The following is a 26021-nucleotide window of genomic DNA, read 5'->3' as shown; positions in this document are numbered from 1 at the left end:
ACAATGCTAAGTATATTACCTATGGAGTTGGGTTGATCAGTAATTCATGGATAGTCCCATTTCCATTTATCTTGTGGCAGCAAATAGAATTCTGAGGTACATAAAGGCCACACTTGATTATGGTCTATTGTTTCCAAATAATTCAGATGATGCAGAAAGCAGAATTAGAGGGCATTTGATTTTGATTAGTTTGGAGATAAAACAGACAGAAAGAGATTAGTTTGGAGATAAAACAGACAGAAAGAGCACAATAGGATATGTTTTTATGTTAGGCAGGGCTTCAGTGTTATGGTTTCACTCTCATCCTATGAAGCATAGTTCATTGCAAGCTCTTATGGAGCTTGTCAAGCTTTGTGGCATGAAGCACAATTAGAGGAGCTACACTTGAAGAGTGATAGCCGAATGCAACTGATGATTTACATTGAATCATCTATAAATTTAGCAAAAAATCCTGTGGCTTATGAAAGGAGTAAGAACATTGAGACACAATTTCATTTTTCGAGAGATCAAGGGAATAAAGGGAAGTTAACTGGAATTTTCCGGTTGGAGGGAGAAAAACACAAAGGGATTGTGGTACCCACATTCCCAACAGCAACTACTAGCTAGTTAGCATTTTGACAAAGCTTCCAAAATTTAAGAGATTGAGCATATACTTAGAGAGAAGCTTTTTTTTTTTTTTAAGGAATGCTTAGAGAGAAGCTAGGTGTTGTGTCTTTAGTCAACACTAATAATTATTACAAAAGTCAACCATCTTCTCGTTAATTAGAATTTATAATTGAATATCCTTTGCTTATTTGCTCATGACAACTACATAATTTAAATCCAAATCATGTATTCCTCATTGATGTGTAAATGTGTAATCTATTATCAAATGCTTACTCTTGTTAAGATTAATGTCTTCCTGACTTTAGAATGGGAACAACCTTCCCTCAACTCTAAACTTTTGATAATAAACAAAAAAAAAAAGGAAAGAAATGTTCTTATAAGTTGAAAAAAAAGGGTAAAATTCATATGTAACAGAATACAATCACATCTTAAATTATCATCACAACTATCCTAGCTTCTACCAATTATATATATTTTTTGCTTCATCAGTTGGTGGATGGAAATGCCATCAAAATGCCAAAGCAATGGTGGCTTGGAAACTAAAAGCTCACTAGCTATTTCCTGCATTGATGGTCTGGATTTTGGGTGGGGGCTCAAGCATGCCAATGCTAATGTTACAATAAGCACAATTTCTTGCATATCTTTTCGAAAAAATGGTAGAGGAATTCGCAAGTCCAATATATCTTTCAGCTTCTTGTTTTGAATGGATGGTTCTGATAAAGAAGAAATCAATTCAGCTGGATGTCTACCCATCATTGTTTCCAAAACCACCACTCCAAAGCTATAAACATCACATTTTGTAGTCACAGTCAAGGTGTAAGCCAATTCTACATGCACCAACAAAACATTAGGTAAGTTGTCAACAATATTTTAATACAAAACACTATCTATAAAGAAATTGAATTTATGGTTCTATAACAAGAAGAAAAAAACTTTACCTGGAGCAACATATCCATAAGTACCAGCTGGAAGAGTTTGATTTGATGAATGGCAATCAAGAAGTCTTGCTGTGCCGAAGTCCGAGACAAAAGCTTGTAACTCCGAGTTCAACAAAATATTGTTACTGCTTATGTCTCGATGAACAATGGGTGGAGTACAATCATGGTGCATGTGAGCCAAGCCATAGGCTACCCCTTTTACAATATTTATCCTCTTGCTCCAATTCAACTCTTGAGCTTCCACATCAATAGACAAGTTATAAAATAAGCTTCCCCTTTCCATATACTCATACACCAAAAACATACACTTGTTATGCAAACAAAAGCCATAAAGCCTAATGATGTTACGATGGCGAGTTTCTGTCAAGATCTTGGTCTCATTGCAAAAGCTCTTGTAAAAAGATGGATTTTCAGATTCTGCTTTGTGAAGCTTTTTCAGTGCAACAATTCTGTTACTGGGAAGCTGTGCTTTGTACACAGTCCCATAAGCACCTGTTCCTATGCAATATCTTATATCAAAGTCTTCTGTGGCCTTAATTATGTCTTCAAATGCTATCTTACCATCATAGTTCCAAATTGAAAGCATGTCTCCATTCTTTCTTCTTTCCTCACTTCCAAACTCATTATGGGGGGGACAGAAAGCATGAATGCCCCAACATACAAGGACTATTGAAACAACCATTCCATTGAAGGTAGAAAAGACAATTATCATTACTAAAGAAATGTCAGCTCCAGAAGACTGAGAAGAGCATGAATATTGGAAATCCTTATTACCAATTAATGAGTCTTTTGGAAAACCACAAAAACTGTTATCTGAATCATTGAAGGAATTGTAAGACAAATTAAGGTAAGGCACAGAATGGAGTCCCTCAGGTATGTTTCCTGTGAGATCATTATAACTAAGATCTAGATATGAAATATTTCCTATTTGAGGAGGAATGCTTCCATTTAAAGAGTTGTTGCTTAGCTGCACATAACTACAATGGTTCAGAACACCATATGGAATAGGTCCCTCAAGCTGATTGTTGGAAATATCTAAAATTCCAAGTCCTGGGATTCGTCCAATCCCAGATGGAATGAAACCAGATATTTGATTCCAAGATAGTTGAACATTTGTTAGTTGTGTCAGTGCAGATATCCCCTCTGGTATAACACCAAAAATCTTATTATAAGAAAGATCCAAAACTTTGAGATGGATCAAGTGCTCTAAAGTAGAAGGGATTGAGCCATTGAGGGAGTTATTTGAAAGAGTTAACTGCTTCAACCCTCTTAAATTCCCTAGTTCTTCTGGAATGTGGCCTTCAAATTGGTTTGAGTCAAGGGAAAGTAGGGTCAAGTTCTTCAATTGACCCAAAGTAGGAGGGATCACACCAGTAAGAAAATTGTTAGAAATATTAAGTGTCTCGAGTTGAGTGAGACTAGAAAGAGAACTAGGCAACTCACCTTGAAGACAACTAGAGGATAGATCAAGATAGATAAGCTTTTTAAGAAAGCTTATTTCAGTGGGGATTTTTCCTTTGAGTCCCAATCGACTAAGGTCTAGATGGATTAAATTAGGGAATGCAGTCACATTGAAATTCTGAATATGAGCTTCTGTTGGAGGAATGTAAAAATATTTCGTAGTTGAAATCTCTGTAACACTTTGAGCTTCATTACACACAATACCATTCCATTTACAATAATTTGAGATATTTTGACCTCCCCATTTGCTCTGAAGCAAAGCCTCTTGTTCCTCATTTGTGGATGAGGAATTAGAAGCTGCCATAGTGTTAGCGATAACACCTTGTAGGAAAAAGACATAAAAGAAGGTACTGAAGATAACAGCCACTAACAGTGAACTGTAACTTGTGTTTTGCATGGTTGATTCAAATTTGAATGGCTTAAATTTCTATTGATGAACTTAGCTATAATGCTATTAGCCATGGGGTTTGTTATATATATGTGTGTGTGTGTGATACTAGCCTAAGTAGTTCCCAACAGGACCATGTGGAATATATGAGGACAACAGACATTCAGAGACACGGTTTGGCCCAAATACATTGGAAATTATTGGTTGATGATAGAATGAACAAGTGAGATGTGCACACGGAATGTGACATATAAGGTGGAAACAAAAAATAAGTGCCACCTGCAAGTAAACTGCAACTATTGTTTTCCGTGATACATACAAATTTGAATGGTTTGTTGAATTTAATGACAATGCTCTTGGCCCCTGACCTTGAAATATATGACACTGGCAATTGGCATGGTTATCTTGACGTGTTGAAATTATAGTTTCAATTTGGAATTTCCATTCAAATTTTGGAAACATGACTTTTGAAAGTGGGACTAAGTCCATAGACGTGCAAAACACTCTGCGCAATGGAATTCTAAGGGACCACTGGAATGTTGAAGATAGAATGAACGTGTAAGATAGGCACATGGAATTAATTACTATGCCAAATTCAAGAAACTTATCAGGGGCTGAAAATCATGCTTCCAACTCCAGCATGTACTTTGTTAGACAAGGTTGATGATTAATGGACAACAGAAACTAGAAATTGATTCAATTTGGCACTTATCACTATATAGTTATAAGATTTCTATCATTTGAGAAAACACTTAGTTATTGCAAGATCAACATGACACTCCTCAACGTGGAACAATATTCAGCTATGAGCTTTTAATTGTATTCATATTGCAGTTTGTTCTTTCTACCACTTCAAGATCATAGAGAATATTCAATCTAATTCAATGCTGCATTATTATGCACATAAGCTAACAGAAAAAAATATCCCTTTTACTTTTGCATTTGCTATTTGCTATTATCATCAGTACCATTCACGAGGACATCCTCTCTTGTCTCTCAAGTAGTTCGGTGATCTTAACCTGAATGTAGGAAATTTTGTCTAAATTACAAGCTTTTCCAAACGTATAATAATTTTTTTGGCTGCTAAAGCATTGATATGAATAACTAAATATATGTGAAAATAATTCTGGTATTCAGATATATTAGTGTCATTACACGAGACATTCTATTAAAAGTGCATCCAAAAAACAAAAACAAAAACAAACAAAAGTTAATCAAATCTAATTATGAATTCATAAATTATTTTTTGGGTTTGTGTTCAGGTTTTATACAAAGGTTGCTAATATGTCAGACTGACATGAGTCCTACATATGAAATCTCTAACTTGATTATTGAGCACGTAGATCAATTAGTACAGATTGTTTCAATTTAACCCGCGGTCTCGAGTTTGAATCTAATGTAGCTGTGTTGAAAGAAAACTAATCAGTGGGCCATGTTAAGGGAAGGTGCTCGGTTCCTGCATCATCAAACTGTTATGCTGATATTTCCTGCAAAAGTCGTTGGTCATGGGAATGGAAAATCACTATCTTTCAGGGTTAACTTAAGAGATTTCTGGGTTATAGTCATGGAAACCAAAAGTTGATCAAGTTGTCGCTACTGAGTTGACTGTGAAAGTAAACTTTAGCTTTTGGAATTTGGAAGCATAATGTACAATATCGATGTTGCGATCGATGTCTGAGTGAGAACGTTTGAAATACCGTTTGTCATCTAAGCAATTTTTTTGGTTTAAACAAAGCAATATTAGAGACGGATTTTACAACAGTTTAGTTCTTGAAATCTGAGGCTATGTTTACATTGGTAATAAAGAATGAAATAATAGGGTAAATTTTGAAAAGATTTATTTTATAATCTATAGTCAAAAAGGTTTGTTTCATCACGTGTACTCCAAATTTTTGAAGAAAAGAAAATTATTAAACAATAGTATTGTTTCTCTATTTCAACTTATGTCAATCATGAAGCATGGATAGCTATCAAAATTGATTCTGACATCAACTCCAAAATAGGTTTTGTTAAATCCACTCTATACGTAGCAAATAAGACTAGTACAAAATTAATTAATCTTATTTATATTAAAACACAAGTTTTTAGCTCACTAAAATTTGATTATATATGCATTTTCTGTACAATTTACAAACAAATAGATCTGAGAAGCATTTTTTGGTTGCCACAGGCTCATATAAGCAGGTTACTACAAATTAAATTTCCATAAATTTTGTTTGTTTTGTATTATTTGCCATTATTAGGGATGTCAAATAAATCCAAATTTTTCAGTATCGCCTTGAACCTATCCCAACTTTAACAGAAAATATTAGCTTTGACCAAGTATGGGTATGAATACTATCCCAAAAATGTTAAAAAGGGATGAGTATGTATAAGAGATTATGTTCAACAACACATTTCAGTTAATTTATTGTAACTCTATTATTAGCGTAAAAGCTTGTTTAAATGCTCGATAAACAAGTTTTGTAATAGTTTCTTAGTAGCTTCTCATGTTTTTTAAAACACTAACTTTTGATTTTTTTTTTCTTTTTCTTCCCTTTTCTATCCTTAGTATATTTATCAAATTTATTGATTACTTTTTTAAAATAAATCATGATTTTATTACTTTTATGTCATTTTACTCTTTTCCGTTACTTCAACAGATAGTTTTATTAAACATCTATAATTTAATAAGCTAATTTTTTTACATTCTAGCTTTCAATTTTTAGCTACCAGTTAATTTTTTCAACTTTCATTTCGTCTAATCAAACATAACCTCTAACTATACCCATATATGCTACCATTATAATGTTTTTTGTCACAACATATATACATGATATATAATAAAGATTTTATTGTTATAATTTTTAAAAATATAAATTAATTACTTTAATAGTTAAATAATAAAAATAATCATAATTCTATAAAAAAAAACTTAAAATTATACATTTAACTAAAAATACAGTTTAATTCTTAATTCTTTATCTTTAATTTTTTATAATCATTATTTTTTACATATTTTTAAATTAAAATATAATTAATAACTTAATATAATAATTTATTTTAAAAATATAAGTAAATTAAAATTAAAATTATAAATATATATATATATATATATATAGCTTATTACCCACGAGTATTCTTAAATCCGATAAAATCCAACAAAAATCAGAATGAGTATTAAAATTTTAAATCTGTATCTTTTATACTGAATCCTTAGCTATCCTGATTTTTCTAGGGATGAAGAATGGAAGAGTCAAACTCATCTCCGACCCAACTTGTTGCCATCCCTAGTTGCTATTGCTATTAGTTCTCCCTATCTTGATTTTCTGCTTTCATTTGTTAGACTATTTTTTTAGGACAGTTCACAGGGGCTTGAGAAAGAATATGTATACAATTCTGCAACACGACTCCAAATTCAGACAGATTGAAATTGTTGCTATGAACACTATCAACCACGTGCTAGCTGTCCAGCTCTATTATAACATGTTGATAATTCAGCTCCTTTATCAATAAAGAGCTTCAGCCAATGCAAGAGCTTCAGCTTGCAGTTTTTGCCAAATCAGAAGCACCATGACTATTTTGGATGCATAAGCCATATCCGAACAGACCTTGGTCTTGGAAAATTGCTGCATCAGCACTACATGTTAAGACACCTTCACCAGGATATGATCGTGCATGGTTATTAGTGGTTGCTACTTGCTTGCACTATAACAACTTTTTTACATGACCGAATATATATTACATTATTACTAACATTTCTCTGCATTTTCTTTGTATTTAGATGGGAGATTAACCATAAGAAGTATGGACATGCTAAATTTGTTAACAGGGATAAAAGAAAAGAAAAGAAAATTAATACAACTATTTTTACACTTTTCATACACATTGCACGACTTCCCAACTCAAACAATATCACATAATAGATCAGCTTCGAAATAGGAATTTACAAGCTACTTAACAAAGAATAAATCTCAGTAACCTGAGGGTGTGTCCTATCTTGTACAGAGAACTGGTGAACAATTCCCCCCAGTTCAATCCAACTACAACCTGGAATTTTCTTTAATTGCCTTTCTTTCATTTCTGTCCTAACCCTCTTTACATTGTCCCACATGCCCAAACTGGCATAAATATTAGACAGGAGCACATAGGAACTTGGACTGCATGAATATAGCTGAGTCAATTGCTGAGCTATAGGCTCTCCTATAGAGAAGTTTTCATAATTTTGGCAAGCACTGAGTAAGGTCTTCCAAATCACATCATTGGGTTCAACAGGCATCTCCTCAATGAGTTTCTTGGCTTCTTCAATGTGCCCTGCGCGACTAAGCATGTCCACCATGCATCCATAGTGCTGCACTTTAGGTTCCAGATTGTATACTTTTTGCATGAGCTCAAAACATATCAGTCCTTCCTTCAACATGCCAGCATGCCTACAAGCACTCAACACTCCAATGAATGTGATATCATCAGGAATAACAGAAAGCCTTCCCATCTCCATGAGAAAATCGAAAGCCATTAAACCCATTCCATGAATAGCTAAACCACCGATCATAGCATTCCAATGATCAACACATTTTTGTTCGACATTCTCAAACACTGAGATAGCGTTATCAATGCTGCCGCACTTCGAATACATGTCAATTAGAGCAACACCAAGCTTACCATTCAGAGAGTACCCCTTGTCCATCAAATAATGATGTATCACAACTCCATCTTCAACGTGTCCTAATTGGGCAAACGCTGTGATTACAATCAACAACGTAGTATCATCAGGCACCACATTTGTTGCCCTTTTCATATCATAAAATATTTTCAAAGCCTCAATGCAACAACCATTTTGAACATAGCCTGCCATCATCGAATTACAAGAAATAACATCTCTGCTCGGCATTTCATCAAACAATCGCCTCGCAGCAAGAACATCACCCAATTTCACATAACCATCTATCATGGTAACCCAGCTGACCGAATCCCTCTCCGGCATCTCATCAAACAACACCCGAGCATCCTCCATCCTCCCATTTTTCACACAACCGTCAATCATCGTGTTCCACGAAACCAAGTCCTTCTCCGGCATTTTAACAAACAAACTCCAAGCAAACTCCACCCCCTCTTCCCACCTCACATACCCTCCAATCATTGAATTCCAAGTAATCAAATTCCTCTCCTCCATACTATCAAACAACTCACGCGCCCTCTCCACCGCCCCACACTTCACATACCCATCAATCATAGAGTTATACGAAACAACATCCCGGTCAGCCATTCTGTCAAACAACTGGCGCGCAAGCTCAACACACCCGCATCTCACAAACAACCCAATCAAACAATTCTGCAAAAACACATCAGACCCAAAATTCATCTTCCACAACAACCCATAAACCTGCATTCCCTCCCTAACCAAACCCACTCTAGCACAAGCCTTCAGAACCAACGAAAACGAGTACCCATCCACACGCACCCCATTTTCGATCATCAAGCAGAGCAGAACTATGGCCCCTCTGGGGTCACACCCGTGAGAGTGGGACCTGAGCAGAGCGTTCCAGAGAAAAGGGTCATCACGGAAATCGCGAAAAGCGTGGTGCTTGAAGAAAACGTAGCGAGCGAACTCGACTAGAGGCTCACGGGGTGAGGAAATGCAAGAAAGAACGAGTTTTGCGGTGAGGGAAGGGTTTTTGAGGAACCCGGTTGTGATCATGCGTGCGTGGAGCTGGTTCACGTGTTCTGCGGTTGTGCATTTTGGGAGTGTGGTGAGTGTGGGAATGGGTGAAGCCCATGGCTGGTGTGATGAGCAACTAGTGGCACACACAAGCATCAATGGCTCAAACTTTGAGGTTGTTTTTTGGTAACAAAAGTTGTAGCTGTTAAGTGTAAAGCTTGATGTTTTGAGTCATCGAATTTGGTTAAGGAATGGTGTTGCATTAGTCCTCTGGTTTCATCCATCAAGGGTGGTTCATTGCCTCCCATTTGGATAAGGTTATCTTTGTTCCCAAGGAAGAGGGAATGGGATGTTTAATCTTTTCTGTTTCTTTCTCTTTTTGTTTTGTTTTTGGTAAATATCCATAGTGGTCACTAAAAGTGCAAGTGACAAAGTGATAAATGGGTTTCTAAAATGAAAATTTCAAATTTATTAAATTTTGTAAATATATAAAAAAAAATGCGATAGATTAGTCATCTAGATAATAGAATGACAAATTGACTTTTAAAATTTATAATTTAATGTCAAATTAATTTTAAAAAAATATATCTTATTATATAATCTTTGAACATTATAATTTAATGATAAAATGATCTTACAAATTTAACACATAATTAATTTATGACATTTTTACATATTTGGAGATTGAATTAAATTTTCCATTTTTTCAAAAATCAAAATAAATATTTATTTTTAGTCTATGTTCTTGTACTTTTTGGTCTTTCTTTAAAATAATAAAAATTTAAGTAAATTTGTTTAGACTCTAAAGTCATGACAAGTGGCAGGATTTAAAAAATATTTATAAAGATATTTACATATTATTTAGCAATAAAATTCTTATATCCAAATTTCAACTCACTTTGAGATATAGGGTCTATTCTTACTAACTTTGACCAACTTCTTATTGGTTTAGTTGCGGTTCTATGCTGCTTTATAAAAAGGAAAATAATTTATGGCACTTGTGTGGTGTGTTGCAATTTGATACATAGAATGAGAAAGAGGGAGAAGAAGAGAATTAAAAAAGTAAAAATATGATAAGTGATTTAATGTGATAAAAAGAGAAATAATAAGTATTAATGTGTTGATATATAAGAGTGCTAGTGTCATGATTGGTAAAATTTTCTAAGCCTTGTCTTCCAGGAGGGCTTATCTATTTTCTGATTTTTGGCATTTTTCTTTCTAATTTTGCTTGAAATGTTAATTGTTTGTTTGCAATGGCAGATAATTTTTGCCAAGATATTTTTACATTAGTGCTTGATCAAGCCTTTAAGAACACAATTGATTAGTCCATTGAATTTGGCCAAACTCTCGATAATTGTAGTATTCCTAGATGCAGATACTTCGTGCTTTGTACTAGCAATTAGTACAGTACTTAGAGAAAGATTATTGCAGATACATGAATATCTTTATTCGTTCACAAGGAGTAATATGTCCTTTTGAATTTTGTGTCTTAATAAATGTCGTTTACTTTCTAATTGCAAATAAATTCACTTCATCATAAATTATGTTTGTGTATTCTTAGACATTGTTTAGTACCACTAGCATCATTAACATTTGCAATGTCCAAAGGGTTATTCAATGTTGAATAGCAATTTATTTTGCTTGTCTTATTTCTACACTATTGGCCCATAACATTAATTGCTGAAACATAAACTTTAGACTCTAATTTAGGGATGCTAAACTACGTTTTGTGGCTGCGAACATCATAATAGTAGACTTTTTATAAGCTGAATGGCATGAATGAATTTGTATTTCTTGAGGGGACCAGATTCATCCATTACTTAATTTCATGCATTTATTTCATAGAACTTTTAATATTTTGATTTAGATTTAGATGTACGTTGACCAGAATTGTTGGATACAAGGTCAATTGTTTCATATCTGTAATATTGAAACCAAACTATACTGTTAAAGTTTAGTTAAAATAGACTTATTATTACATGAAGCTCAGCTCACTGTGAAGGACTTAAATCTCCTGTTATGGTTTCGTGTTCCTTTCATTGTCCCTTTTGTATTCCTTTAATAAGAAATTTAAAACATAGAGAAAACAGTCAAAACACAAAGTAAGAAAAAATAATGCTACTTTTCAATGACGTAAAAATTTTAAATCAGAAGAATAGTAAAAAAGACACTAGGAATTAATTAAAACATAAAGAAATACCAAATAAATAAAAAGGTACTTTTAAGTTTAAACCAAAAGAAGTAGCTGATGAATCAAAGTCGTTGTGAAAATATCGCATTTTCTATATTTCAATATATATATATATATATAAATACTTAAAATTTGGAAAACGTAATACACCCCAAACAAATTTAACTTTGGATAAAATATGTTTTTTGTTTTTTAAAATATTTTGAAAACATAGTTTTAATTTCTATAAAAATTCAAAACTGCACTTTTTTTATAAAAGGACTAAAATCATATTAATTTTTATAAAGACTAAATCTAACTTTTAATGTATTTTGAGAGGACAAAAACATATTTATCCATATAGCATACCTAATTTTGTGGATGGGGATGTGGGAGGGAGGTGGAAGGGCTATTAAATATAAGGGAAAAATGTGTTTTAGATTTTTTATAAATTAATGAATTTTATTTTGGGTATCTAATGATTTTTTTTTTGAATTTCTAATAAAATAAAAAAAATTATGTTTTTTTATATTTTATTTTAGTTTCTGATAAATTAATAATGTTATTTTAGGTCTGTAATAAATTTTGTTTATTTATTATTAGTCTTGATAATGTATTAATAACAATATTCAAAATAGAGAATTTGGGTGAATCCGATCATATACTAGATATTTTTTTGTCTATATGTATGGTAAGACAAGTTTTTGCCAGTTAAGAAGTGAGATTATGTTTTCATCTAGGATTCTAATAAGCATGAAAGAGCGCTTCACATATCTTCCACAATAGAAATGCTTTTTTTAGACTATTAGGTTTGTATACATTTACATCAACAGTTAAAAAAAAAAAAAAACTTCTTATTTTTTCTTTTGTTTCCCAATTAACAATTATTTTATTTTCTTGTTCATCATCTTCCTCTTCTTTTGCATGCCGACAGATCTACATATATAGTTAATTATGAGGACAATTGTCTCACCCACTAAGTAATTTTTTAAAATAAATATATTAAATAATTATTGTTTATGTCACATGAAAAATAAATGTTGTCCTCATAAAATTATTTTCTTAAAAAAGAACGTAAATAATTATAAAAAGAGAAAAGAGAAAATATCAGTATAAATTTTACCAATTTTATTTAAAATTTATAGAAACTTAAATATTTTAACTTTTGTTATCATGAGATTATTTATCTTGTAAAAGTTATAATATTTTCCATCCCTAAATATGTTATAGACCATTATTTTGTTCTCTTAAAGAAAATTTCTGGATTCATCACTGAATTGTAAGTATGCCTTTTCTCTTCTACCCCTTGCTAGCACAGTACTCCATTGCTGCTAAATTGAACCTCTCCTTCTCACTAATTGATAACCCTTCTCTGGCCCCCTCTCTCTCTTCAACTTCTCTAACGATCGGCCACAATTAAAGTTGTTTCATATGATCATATCTATACACCATAAATAAAGTTTTCTCTACTCTATTTTATAATACTTTGATTTCTTGCTACAATATTTCTTCTTAGTGTCCGTGGATTTTCTTCTGCTCTTCATTAATTTGTTTGATCTTTTTCATGAAGATTAATGTAAATAAAGTAGTATAAACATTATTTCTTAGAATACAAGGCTCACTTTTTCTTTTTCTTTTTTACATAAGCTCACTTTTAATTTGAAATTAAGTCTCATACAAACCTTAAGTCAAGTTGCAGTAAAAAGAAGAAAAAAAACCCTTAAAGTCAAGATGATAATAAGAAATCTAATTTTGACAACCACTTGATTTTAGGATATTATTATTCGATTATTAAAGGTGTACGATTGGTACGACCTACCCCCATATTAGCTATTAACATTTCCTATTCCTCTCTCTCAAACACTTATATATAATAATAGAGAAATAAAATAAAATTATTACTTTTAAGAATGACAATATCTCATATTGTATTTTCTTCTTTTTAAGATACTTGTCTTTGTCATTGTTTTAATATTTTAAAACCTCTCAATTTCATTAGTTAATTACACTTGTCTTTGTCATTGTTTAATATTTTAATTTTTTTATTTTTTCATAAATTTAAACTATTCATACTTTAAAATTAGTTATTAAAAAAGAGTTTAAAGATGATATAATGACCGTCTAAATAATTATCATCGAACATAAATCACTGTTGATACAACTTTTGAACTAATTTTATAAAAATTAATAAATTTATTATATATAATGATTTGTAATTAAATATTATTATGTTATAACCAAAAAGATTTGACTTTTCAAAATACAAAATTAACAATCACATGTCTTCTTCTTCCTTTTTTTCTCTTGTCAAAAACAATACATGGCATTTACTTTGTTTTTCTTTTAGTTTTATATTTTTGAATAAGTATTAGCCCAAGTTTGAAGTTTAGTTTTGTTTTTAGCTGCAAGTAGCTTGGATTATTACGAGACATCCTTTGAGACAAGAAAGGAAAAATAAATAAAAAAATAAAAAAGGGAGATAAGTCGTTTTGACTTAATAGAAAACGATGGAATCATCGTTAGTTTAACATAGTTAATGTTCACATCAATTATTTAAGATACACAAAAAAGGACAAAAGAAGCTACACTAGGGTGTTAGTCATACTGTCATCATTCGCTGGTCTATTTCTATGGCATTGCTTGTTTACTTCTGGAGCATATACTTAATTAATGAAAATGTGCAAAATTGCTAACAATTTGCGTCAAATTGTCTAACAAGCTCCACAACTTGCTAACCCTCCAGCTGATATCATTAGATTATAAATTTTTGTGTAGTTAACTAAAAATAAAAAATTCAATGAGTAAAGTAGAGTCTAAAATACGAATTTATCTTCGAGCATATGGATTAATCGTGAAATTGTTTTAGTTTAACAAATGTTTTGAGTTACTTAATTTTGTTCTGAAGAAAAAGGTTTTAAGTATTAGTTATGTAAGTGTGCTATATATTTTTTTAAAAAATTATCATTCATGAGGATCCATCTAACGGTAGAGAGACCTAAAAAAATTATTTTAAAAGAGAGTCTTATATATTGAGTCTTTTTATCAAAATATGTAACAATTTTTATTTTATAAAAATCAATAATAAATATTTTTTATTGATGGGACGTTTAAAGTATAAGTTTTAATTGTTTTATCCTTAGATCGATTCTATTGTTCATACTAATTCTACTTGATTCGAGTTGGATAATTGGTGTATTAAAATAGTAACAAATCAAATTTGTAAGCTCATCTATATACATCAAAATTGATTTATATATATATATATATATATATATATATATATATATATATATATATATAGGAAATGTAAACATCTTGAATCATTTGATTATTAATTTATTTAATTTTGATAGAATTTAATTAACTCAAAAAATTAAAGAATAAATAATTATAATTGTTGAATAAATGAAATTCATGTTATATATAAAGCTAATGATATATATAAATTTAATTTAAAAAATTATTAAAATATAATAGTTTTTAAGTTATATCATCCATACATATGAAGTGTATCAATGTTACGATACAGATATGATAAGAGCATGCGAAGATTAAAATTTAACTGTATAATTAAAATGAATAGCTAGTATTAAAACTACACACATACGTACTCACTTTTAGGACATTGATAACTTTATCAATCAAACTACAGAATTATATTTATTACTTATTGTTTATATCAAATTTTATGAAAAGTGGACAATAACATAAATATAATCAAATGCTTGTCAATCACGTAGTTTTATTTAAAAGAATAATGTATGAAATATGCAGGCATGCTTATATATATGAATTTAAAAACACGTCTATTGTCTGCTGAAATTATTCCAACAATTTACACTATCAATGGATACATTTTTTACTCAATTTTTATACTAATAATGTATCAAATAATCAAAATTAAACGCAATGATAAATACATCATTTTGTCCTCTTAATTAATGTATGGAGTATCGTCAGGATAACATTAAATATGGAAAATCAAATCCTCGAGTGTTGATTTGATCAAACTTCAAATTAAGTTAAGTGATGAAACATATATACGAAAAGAATTGTATGATTACTTTGGCTGCTAAATCATTAATATATGTACATAAAATAATAAAATCCTTCATTAGGTGTAGAATATTGAAACTTAAAAACAAGCAGACTTTGTATATAACTGTCATGTATCAAGTTTTTTCTTCGCGTTGTCGTTGGTGCTATACAACAGAGTATTCTCGTGCATTTTAGTCACTTACTTGTTCAAAATAAATAAATAAATAACATAAAATAATATAACTCAACTGATTAACAAAAAATTCATGATTTATTATAAATTCTCTAACACTTATTTTCAACTCCTATTAGTTGCCCAAACCCAGTCGGAGCTGCCACCCTCAAGACAAAGTTATGCAAATATGTTCCATCATAAATAGTTAGTAGGAGTATTATATATATGTTACTAATTAATATAATTTTCTTAGAGACGGTTTTCGTGATCGTGAAATTTAGATTTATTTTAATTTAAAGATAATAATTTTGGTGTGTTTTTGTGTTAATAAGATTTTCTATAACAGATGTATTTCTTACCTTTCACTGTCTACCATACATTAATCAATAGAGGAAAGTTAGGAAACTGAAAGAATAATATTTTAAAATTGATATTTGTAGATGATTGTGACCGTATGATGTGTCACCTTTCGCAAGTTGTTAAATTATAATTTAGTTACTTTGGTTTCTTCTGATCTTGCATGTAGCGAACAAGCCTGGTTTTTTATTTATGCTGTCTCACTCCTTTTGGTATATACCTTTTTGTTCTTCTTTCTTTCAATTTTGTATGAATTGACCTAATGATTAAAAGCATACTCTTAACCATGCCTCTTAACAAGGATATATATATATATATATATATATATATTGGCACCAAATTTAATTAAAAAAAAGGTCGAAAACCACATTTTGGTCGCTTGCTAATGTTTTATTTTCATTTAATTTCTTTTGAATATTTTTCTATCAATTTAATTTCTCAAAAATTAAAATTGATCATATATTAATTCTTCAATTAATTAACAAGTCACTAATAAAAGAGATGATGGAATGCTATGCATGTATCATCTCAGGTGTCAGCTAAGTGATAGTGTTATCTTTCATAGTGTCTTAAAGAAAATTAAGATCGAAAATATGAATAATGTTATTTTTTATCTAGTTGAAAAATTAAAAAAGAAAGAACAATAAATTTTATTTCTCTAATTTAAGAAACACAATTTTACGTTTTTTTTCTTCACCCATCAAACTGTTGATGGTGGAAATTTGAAAATAAATTTTGAGGACTTACAAAAAGAACTTATAACATAATTTCTCACAATGATTTTAAATTAATAAAGGAAGTGTTTTAAAGTTTAGAATCACAATATTACATTTAGGGATATGAATTCTTTTTATTCAAACTAACGACTTCTCTTGTTTCAAATTAAAAAATATATAATTATTTGAATATTGCGATAATCTTAACAAAAAAAAAAGTATTGATATACAAGTTCCAATAACAACTTTGAAGATAGGTAACAATTTTGCATCTTTTGAGAAGAAAAAAATTTGCATGCAACATGTAATTTTTCTAAGAAATGTATCCAATTAAGCATTTCTAAAAACAAGTTCAATACAATATTAAAGAAAGAAAGAGTAATCAAAAGAAGAATCAGTTGTAGAAAGATAAATTGAACAAGTTAAAAATACAAGAATGGGACAAGATAGGATAAAGGGTCATAGGAAAAAGAAAGTCATAGACAAAGTAGGAGTCATCGAAAAAGTAGAATTAGACATCAAAAAAACAATTGCATTAATATAAAAGTTGAGTAAAAACATACAATTTTTCAAGAAATAGGTAGATATTTCAATGTATGAGACGTGATTGTGTTATCTATATGTGTGCGTGCACACACATGCCTATTTCAAACCAATTAACTGAAATGGTTACATAATCTCTTATTTATAGATTTCCTATATACTCTTCTAACGGTTAAACCACATTATCTTGACACATGTACAATGATTCCTAATTCAATATCTACAATTTGGACACCTGTTTTTGAAAGCCTTCAATCTGATAACTGCATGTAAGTGTCTTCAAACAACCATTTCGACCAAGTTTTTTAATAAGTAATTGCCAAGATTGATTTCGATTGCATTTTTGGTTTGGTTACTTAAATTTGCTCCCTTCGAAAATGTGTTTAGTCTTAGAATCGAAAAGATCTTCAATGCCTTTAAAGCTTCTTCCAACACTTAGTTATTTTTGAATCATTCTTCATTATATTTTTCTAGATAAACGTGTTATAAATGAGGCGTTAATAAGGAAAGAGAAGAAAAATAAGGGGAAAAAAAAAAGAAAAACAAATCATTTTTAGCCATAGATCTAGCAGTGAAGAAATCTAATAGAAGAAAATTACTTTCCCATGATGGGAGACTTGAGTCACTTTTCCACCTTAGAATTCATTTACTATTTGATGCTTTTATGCAAAGTTTCTTTCTAACTACTATATATTAAGCAATTTAGAAAAGCAAAATAATAAATTTGATAAATTATATGATGGGGAAAAAGTGAAAAATAAAAAGAAAATTAAATAGAAAAAGATGAAAAAGAAAGTGAGTGTTTGTCAATAATAATTGATTATCTTTTATGTATTTCTTTTTTAGATCTTTACTTGTTTTTGCAAATATTTGAACCTGCTACTCCCTCCCTGTGTTTTTTCATTCATTGTCAAATTTTTTCTTTATTAGCTAGTTTCTCTTTTACACTTTTGATCCTTTTTCAGCTCACTAAATACTTTTATGCTTTATTCAACTAAACATTTTATTTCATCTTAACATTTGTTATTACTATTATTATTATTATAAAATAAATTCATCTCACTGACTTAGGTATAGTTAAGTTAACCCCATATATTGGGTGGACAGTGGGTGTAAAATTCCAATAGAATGAATACGGATACTTTTTTTGTTTTGGAAAATATTTGGTAGGTATTCAATGTATTATCTAACACCTAAAAAGAAAAAAAAAGTGTAATAAGATTTATAAGGTGATAAGAAGGGAGAAATGAAAAAAAATGAGAAATATTAATGAAATGTTTAAAAAAAAATCATTTATGCATTATTATCATTATTATTTTATTGTCTATCTTATATTTTTTATATTTTTTTATATTCTTTTCTCTTTATGGGATTTACGTTTATCACTAGTAAAAAATTGTGATCCCAATTCAAGTACCTTGTATTTCCCCCATAAATTCGAGTTCCATCACCCCTTAAATTTACCTTGTATATAGCCTGGACCCAATGCGTGTGTCCATCACATCACCCATAAAATGCTTGGCGCTGAAAAGTGAGAACTTAACCCTTAGCAGTTGCTTTCTTCAACCTGGAAGTTCTTTCTTTGGCAGCCCTTGACTAGTGGTTGCTTGTTGACTTGCATTGCTACCTTGATTTAATTTGTTCTTGCAATAAAGTTCCTTCTTCTTCAAATGTTCATCTACACAGCCTTCTCCCTTCCCTAAGTCAACACCAAGCAGCACTAATTACAAAGATTCCTTTAATATATAAAAAATTACAAAAGACTTCCTATGAATAAAACTTGGGTGGCGAGCCTTAAAGACCCTAATTAATCAACCACCACTTGGGAAGCAAATATATTGGTATAGAAGCTTTAAAAAACAGAATTTACAAAATAATGCAATTCAAAAGTGATTTTTACAAATCTAAGAGAAAGTGACCATATAAGGTATTGGCTTTAGGGGAGTGTGTTGGTTCTCTAAGATCACTGTTGTATTTTGGATCAGTGGAAGTATATATCCAAGGACTCTAACATTCATATTGATATATATATATATATATATATATATATATATATATATATATATATATATATATATATATATATATATATATATATATACTTCCACTTATACAAAATACAAAGGTCATTAATTAAGGTATGAAATCAATAACACTAAACCACCAAATAACAAAATCACGGAGTATATATTAATAAGGAAGAATTAAAATAGTTTTGTCAAACTTCAAGAATGATAATTTGATCAAATAAATTTATTTTGTTTATAACTAACATGATTTAATAACTTCATCAATCATTAAACCACAACTTTTGAAAAAAAAATGTTAAAGAATAATAGAGCGAGTAATGCGTTATTCATTAGAGAAATATATGTTAAATATTTATTATTGAATGTAAAATTTTAAATATATTTTGTTTAATTTCAAGTTATATCTTACCAACCTAGATGTGGCAATCAAGTGCTTCTTGCGGCCGGTCTTGCTCAAAACATAACGTACCCTTGATTTTAGCACAACGATGAGTGTTACCTACAAACACTCTCTCATTCAAATTAGTTCAAGTTTGGGTCTAGAGCTAAGGAATATGAGATAACATATTTTATTCTTTGTATAATATATATGGGTGCTTTCTTTCCCCCTATTTCTTGACAATATATATTTGAGATGATATGGACATTTCCTTATCAATGTAAGAGGGTCGTTGACTATCTATAACAAGGGGATAAGTATAAGTACATTTTTCCAAGGGGATAAGTATAAGTACATTAATTAGCTATAGGAGGGTTCTTTATCCTCATGAGAGGTTGGACCGAGGTGTGAAACACAACATAAAAAAGTTTTAAATTTGGACAAAATATTTAAAATGAAAGAAAAATATATATTCATAACTATATTTAAAAAAAAGAGAGAGAGCAAGAAATTAAGCCACTCGAAAAAAACCATTTTATTTTAATGTATACTGTGACGTCTGCACAATGCATATAGTAAACGGAATAAAAGCAAAGTGTGTAAAGAAATATATATGGATAAGACGAAATTTTAATCAGCAGCGGATAGCTATTGGGTTTATCATTTCCAGCTAATTTAATCAGAGTAATAGTATTCTTATCAACATATTTTAATACACCATGCAACAATTCTTATATCAATGATGCTAATTTTAGTACGAAAACTACTCACACCAATGAAAACTACCCCCAAGCGGTGAATGGCACATTAGATTGTTATGAATGTGTAGAATAATATTTCACAGTTAATATCATTTTCCTTCTTGTATTTAAGGTAAGCTGAGGTGGAAAAGGAAAATTTGAAGCAAAATAAATTAACAATTAAAAGCATATTATAAAAGGAACCATACAAAATTTATTGCATGTATATATAGATTATTTATTTCTATAGGTTCAATCTACACGTTCAAATTGCACGATCCAAATGTCAACGCCCTCACATATCTGACGCCTCTGTCTCGATCCTTCTTTCTCTCCCTTCATATATATCCTTCATCAGCACACCATTTTATCAACTCTTGTATACCTAACACTACCCCGTACGTCAAAAGTGTACCTCTCTCTTTCTTTTTCTTTGATCAATTCAATCTCCTTGACACGATATCCAAATTAAACCAAGACCCAGAAAGTGATCAAGAAGATAAAGAACCACAAAGAAAGAAGATACATACACTCACATAAGTACATACATACACACCATGAAGCTCGTTTGGTCTCCCGAATCAGCCTTACAAGCTTACATAGATACGGTTAAATCAGTAAGCACCCTTATCAAATCAATCACATAGTTTCTTTCTTTATTTTCTTTCCTTCTTTCTTTATTATCTCTGAAACTCTGGTCTTTAACCAAACTCAATGACGTCGTGTGATTCATGTAGCAAACTCAGTGACCGACTCAGATAAGGCTATGTTGTTGTTTTTGGTGTCGTTGTTTGTTTATTATGTAAATTGCTTCTTAGCTCTACTTTCTTTCTTGTGTATGTACGGTTATGCAAAATTAATAGATGTATAAATTTGATTAATTATGCTAGTTTTCATTAAAGACGATTCGAAATTAATAAATACCAAACCTAGTTGAATTTTGGGTATGATGAATTTGACTCTTTTTTTTTTCTTTTTTCTTTCTTTGTTTTGTATTGCAGTGTGAGAAATTCAAGGAAACCGGGGTACCAGAGTTGCTATCAGCCATGGCTGCAGGATGGAACACGAAATTCATAGTAGAATCATGGTCCTACGGTGGTCCCATAGCTGCAAGCGTAGGCCTAGCAGTTGCAGCTCGCAACACGGGTGCAAGACACGTGTGCATAGTCCCTGATGAACGGTCGAAGATGCAGTACATAACGGCCTTAGCCGAGATGGGGGTGTCGCCGCCGCCGGAGGTGGTGGCTGGGGAGGCGGAGGCTGCGGTGGCGCGGCTGGCGGGGCTAGACTTTCTGGTGGTCGATTGCAAAAGGAAGGAGTTCGCTAGGGTTCTGAGGGTGGCTAAGGTGGGTCCAAAAGGAGCGGTTTTGGCATGCAAGAATGCATGGCAGAGAAACTTTTGTGGCGGCTTCAGATGGAACATGGTGCTACAAAAAGGTGTCCGTATAGTTAGGTCAGTTTTCCTTCCTGTTGGGAAGGGTTTGGATATTGCATACATAGGGAGTAGTAGAAGTGGTGTATCACCGGCACCACCACCACCACCAGCAACAACTTCAAAGACTCGTCCTAGCCGTTGGATCAAACACATAGATCAACAATCAGGAGAAGAACACCTTTTCAGAGACTCATCATCCCATTAGAAGAAGATAAAATAAATTTATTAGTCTGGTTTCACGTTTCGGATGTGATTTTCCACATTTTGAAAGTGATTTTCAGAAGTTATTAGTTATAGCTTTTTTCACATCTCAAACGCGATATTTTTTTTTTCTTTTATTCTGAACGTGTTGCTAAATATGCTATATGTCGTTTACTCTAATGGGTGTAGTTTGAATGACTTGAATGGCTAAGTTGTATTATTAATGAGTCAAAGATGATGATCAAATTCATATAACTGGGTTTGGGACTTTTGAGGATATAGAAATTCAAGCTGCCAAATTGCTTGTTAAAAAAAAAAAATAGTGTTCTTACATATGACGGTTTCAGCTTATATTATTATATCTGGGATTGATGGCTAAGGAAGATTAGTTTTTATGAAATGATGTAAATTATAAGTTTTGCAGAGTTATGCTTGTTAGTTTATTAATGCTTGCGCAGTTTTTTTTTTTTATTATTTTTAAGTTATTTGTAGTTTCGCAGAAGCTTGACTTCGTTTGTTTTTAATTTCTTCTTTTTGTGTTTTGGAAATTAATTTGATGCATAAATCTAGCTGGTTTGCTCAATTAAAAAGGGTACGGAGGCGACATCTCTCTATGGGTTAAGGGAAGATCCATAGTGTCATATTCATACGGGTTTGTATTGTAGCCGAAGTAATGCTTTTCTTTGACCAAGTCTTTGTATTTCATTGTTTATAAAAGGAAGGGCATATTTTCACATTTTTTTTTCTCTCTCTCTCTGCAAAATAGCATTTGAGAATTAATTGCGACTTTATGTAAATTAATTAAGATCGATCATTCGGAGGTTAGGAGGTACAAGAAACTTTTGTTGACCTCAATAGTTGTATGTTACTCACCATGTTGGAATGGTAATTTGTAATTTATACTCCAAGATTACGCCTTTCACCGATCTTATTTCAGAACATTTTACTTTACATTCTCAAAGTTTTGATGACATTTGGATATGTTTTTTAATAATTTAAAATTTTAGAATTTTAAAACATAATTTTAAACAACTAAAAATTTGAAATTTTAATTTCTTTTTAAAAAGTGAAAAATTGAAATTCTCTTCTTACAATCTTCTTCAAGAAACACCGTCTGGGATTATAGAACATCGATCGGGCCTGAGAACGTAGAGGAACACATGTAACTAGCACACCAATCATATTTTTTCTTTTTTTTCATTCATTTTTTTTTACTCTCATAATTTTAACTTTTTTTATCCAAACACAAAATTTTGAAAATAAAAGAATTTCAATTATAATATTTAAAATTCTTAGAATTTAAAATTTCTCAGAATTTTACATTCCTCCGTCCAAACACACCCTAAATGATTTAAAATTTATTTATATAAGCAATTTATTTATTTAAGATCTCTATGGATTTTTGTTTTTTTACTGGATCTCTAAGCAATTAGGTTGCCCTTAACTTCAAAAGAAAAGTTGCCCTTAACTCGGAATAATTATTATTAGTAGTATTTCTTGGATGCTGGTTATAATTATTAATATAGTTTACTTTCTCAATCTACTCACCATAATTTTGTCTAGATTTAATATTAATTGCACAAGTATAAGAAAAATTGCATTTCCAAATCTATTTTTATCCCGTTAATTTCCTTTAATTCACTTAATTCAATTGATGATCGATATAGGCTCATAGCTCTCATAAACGAAACCTGTTGAAGAAAACTTTGCCCAGTTCTTGCTTGAAAGTTTAAATTTTGTAACTTTGCATAAGCTATGTTCTACTATTTCATGATCTCCTCTCATGCATTATGTGATCTTGTTGCTTTAATTTTCTTTACTAAGTAATCCTTTGACTGAGTACTCTACTTCATAACTGTCGTGTTTTATCCTATCCTATCCTGTCTATTTTTTTATTTTAAAAATATTCAAAATACATTTTTTAAATGATAAAAATGCATCCAAATAAAATTGAGTATTCACCTAGATAATTTTTTTTAGAGGGACTAAAACCAAACACACATATTTTCAGACCATTAACACATATAACGATTAACTTTAAATACCAATTCTTATATCATAAATAAATCTTTTAATTGCGCGTTATTGAGTAAAATACTAAAAAAATATCTATATCTATATACATTATATATAATTAATTTAAATTAAGACATATCATTTCCCTATAAAATAGAAAATGATATATATAAAAAAGCTCTAAGTGATTTACTTGAACAAACCGAGATTTTGATTTGAGCAAATGTTTCTTGTACGTTCTGACTTTCAAATATATCTAATTTCGAACTTTGATATTGATCTACGTATAGTCATAATTACTGATCGATTATTAATATATAGAGAAAAATACGAAAAATACCTTCATATAAATACTTAAATAATGAGGCTGGGTCAAGAAAAGCCCAACTTTGACTAAAGTGTAAGCCCACTAGTATGACCTTGTAATGGGACATGCTAGGTGCACCCAGTAACATTGCTGGTGCACCCAGCAATTAGGTGAATGGACAAAATTACCCTTGTATTAAAAAAATAATTCCTTCTTTCGGAAGAAGGTTCCTCCGGTAGAACAATTTATTTTATCAGAAGAACCTTTTTCTGGAGAAGTTATCGGAAGAAGTTCTTCCGGTAACTTCTCCGGAAGAAGGTTCTTCCGGATGAACAATTTGTTTTACCGGAAAAACCTTCTTCCGGAGAAGCTACCAGAAGAAGGTTCTTTCGGTAGAATAAATTGTTCATCCGGAAGAACCTTCTTTCGGAAATTTTTCAGAAGAAGGTTCTTCCGGTAGAACAAATTGTTCATCCGGAAGAATAAATTGTTCTACCGGAAGAAACTTCTTCTGAAAACTTTCCGGAAGAACCTTCTTCTGGAAGATTTCCGGAAGAACCTTCTTCCGGAATAAGAAATTATTTTTTTTAACGCAAGGGCAATTTTGCCCATTCACCTAATTGCTGGGTGCACCAGCAATGTTGCTGGGTGCACCTAGCATGTCCCCCTTGTACTGGATCTTCCTCGACCCATTGCGAGCAAAAAGCCCACAAGCTGCTATTATTCTCATTCCTATTTCTATTATTTCAAATATATCATTTTCATTGGTGTTTCCATCTTAAAAGTACACCAAAAAATATACCATAAAAACATGATTCATTTGTATTTTTTATCAATAAAATCATATTTTTTTTGTATTAGATTTACACTTTCTTATTAATATGTTTAACAACATATCTCAGTTAGTTTTTAATTTTTTTAATTAAAAAATTTATTTGATTATTAAATAATTTTTTTAATAATTTCTTAATTTTTTTGACGTTAATTTTGGTAAAATAATTAAAATGTTAGTTAACTTTTTATTTTTATTTTCTTTTTTTCTCGAACATTTATAAGATTTTCTTTTTAATACTTTCTATATAAGGTAATGTTTTATTTTTTAACCCTTTTTTTATATAAGATAGGGTCTGTCTTCCCATTTTTATCTTTATATTATTTAAGATATTGATAATAACATATAATAGTTTTATTTTATTTTACTTTATTATTATTTTTTGGTAATTTTTATATCACACTAATTATTTCTGTCATTGTACTACTTACAATATTTATTTTATTATTCCAAATTATACTTTAAGATATTTATATTTTAGATAATAAGTTTATTTTATTTTATATTTTTTAAAAATATAATAATTGAAAGAAAAAAATATAATTAAAATAGTTGATCTATAAATAAAAAATTATAAGTGTTTAAAATTAATTAAAACTAAAATTTTAAATACCCCAAAATATATTTTATCAATAAAATAAGATTAAAATTTATATAAAAATATAACATAAATGTGTCTTTTTATGTCATTTTATATTTTTTTTTACCTATTTCAATAGATAATAGTATCAATACTTATGATTCATTAAGCTAGCTTTCAGCTATATGTATATACTTTCACCAGGCCATTTCAGGTGATTTGTAACTTTTTTTACTAACTTATTTTGGTGAAACTTTTTAACTAACTGAAAAACTTATTTCATTGTTGATAAACAAGTTTTGTTTAGTAACTTTTAACTTGTTTTGAAACACTACTTGAATTAACGTTTTTTTACATGCTTATTTCTAACTTCTAATTTTTTATATATTTTATTTCTTTTTTATCCTTATAATATGAATTAAATCTTCTTATTACCGTTAAAAATGGACTTATTATTTATTTGTTTTTTCC

The 26021-nt window shown here is 30.4% G+C and overlaps 3 protein-coding genes across 3 annotated transcripts; 1 reads left to right on the top strand and 2 right to left on the bottom strand.

Annotated features, from left to right (window-relative positions):
• Nucleotides 1-781: 781 nt before the first annotated feature.
• LOC114405885 (probable leucine-rich repeat receptor-like protein kinase At1g35710) lies at nucleotides 782-3627 on the bottom strand. Its single transcript, XM_028368400.1, has 2 exons — nucleotides 1545-3627; nucleotides 782-1433 (listed from the first exon to the last, which is right to left on the bottom strand). Exons 1-2 carry the CDS (start codon nucleotides 3400-3402, stop codon nucleotides 1057-1059), a joined length of 2235 nt encoding a protein of 744 aa, XP_028224201.1. The 5' UTR covers nucleotides 3403-3627; the 3' UTR covers nucleotides 782-1056.
• A 3580-nt stretch (nucleotides 3628-7207) lies between these two features.
• LOC114405884 (pentatricopeptide repeat-containing protein At2g45350, chloroplastic) lies at nucleotides 7208-9384 on the bottom strand. Its single transcript, XM_028368399.1, has one exon. It carries the CDS (start codon nucleotides 9185-9187, stop codon nucleotides 7319-7321), a length of 1869 nt encoding a protein of 622 aa, XP_028224200.1. The 5' UTR covers nucleotides 9188-9384; the 3' UTR covers nucleotides 7208-7318.
• An 11075-nt stretch (nucleotides 9385-20459) lies between these two features.
• On the top strand, nucleotides 20460-22230 carry LOC114405883. The gene is made up of 2 exons (XM_028368398.1): nucleotides 20460-20796; nucleotides 21181-22230. The coding sequence occupies exons 1-2, from the start codon at nucleotides 20737-20739 to the stop codon at nucleotides 21817-21819; spliced, it is 699 nt and encodes a 232-aa protein (XP_028224199.1). The 5' UTR covers nucleotides 20460-20736; the 3' UTR covers nucleotides 21820-22230.
• The last annotated feature ends 3791 nt before the right edge of the window (nucleotides 22231-26021 follow it).

The sequence above is a fragment of the Glycine soja genome, chromosome 3 (assembly GCF_004193775.1).
Source record: "Glycine soja cultivar W05 chromosome 3, ASM419377v2, whole genome shotgun sequence".
NCBI lineage: Eukaryota > Viridiplantae > Streptophyta > Magnoliopsida > Fabales > Fabaceae > Glycine > Glycine soja.
Note: the sequence above shows the minus strand (reverse complement) of the source record. Positions and strands in the feature narration are given on the sequence as shown.

Excerpts from the sequence above, each read along its gene's own strand:
- LOC114405885 (XM_028368400.1), bottom strand. The coding sequence starts at position 3,402 with ATGCAAAACACAAGTTACAGTTCACTGTTAGTGGCTGTTATCTTCAGT. Across the intron at positions 1,434-1,544 it reads TTATGGATATGTTGCTCCAG|AATTGGCTTACACCTTGACT; the intron begins GTAAAGTTTTTT and ends TGGTGCATGTAG.
- LOC114405884 (XM_028368399.1), bottom strand. The coding sequence starts at position 9,187 with ATGCTTGTGTGTGCCACTAGTTGCTCATCACACCAGCCATGGGCTTCA.
- LOC114405883 (XM_028368398.1), top strand. The coding sequence starts at position 20,737 with ATGAAGCTCGTTTGGTCTCCCGAATCAGCCTTACAAGCTTACATAGAT. Across the intron at positions 20,797-21,180 it reads ACATAGATACGGTTAAATCA|TGTGAGAAATTCAAGGAAAC; the intron begins GTAAGCACCCTT and ends TTTGTATTGCAG.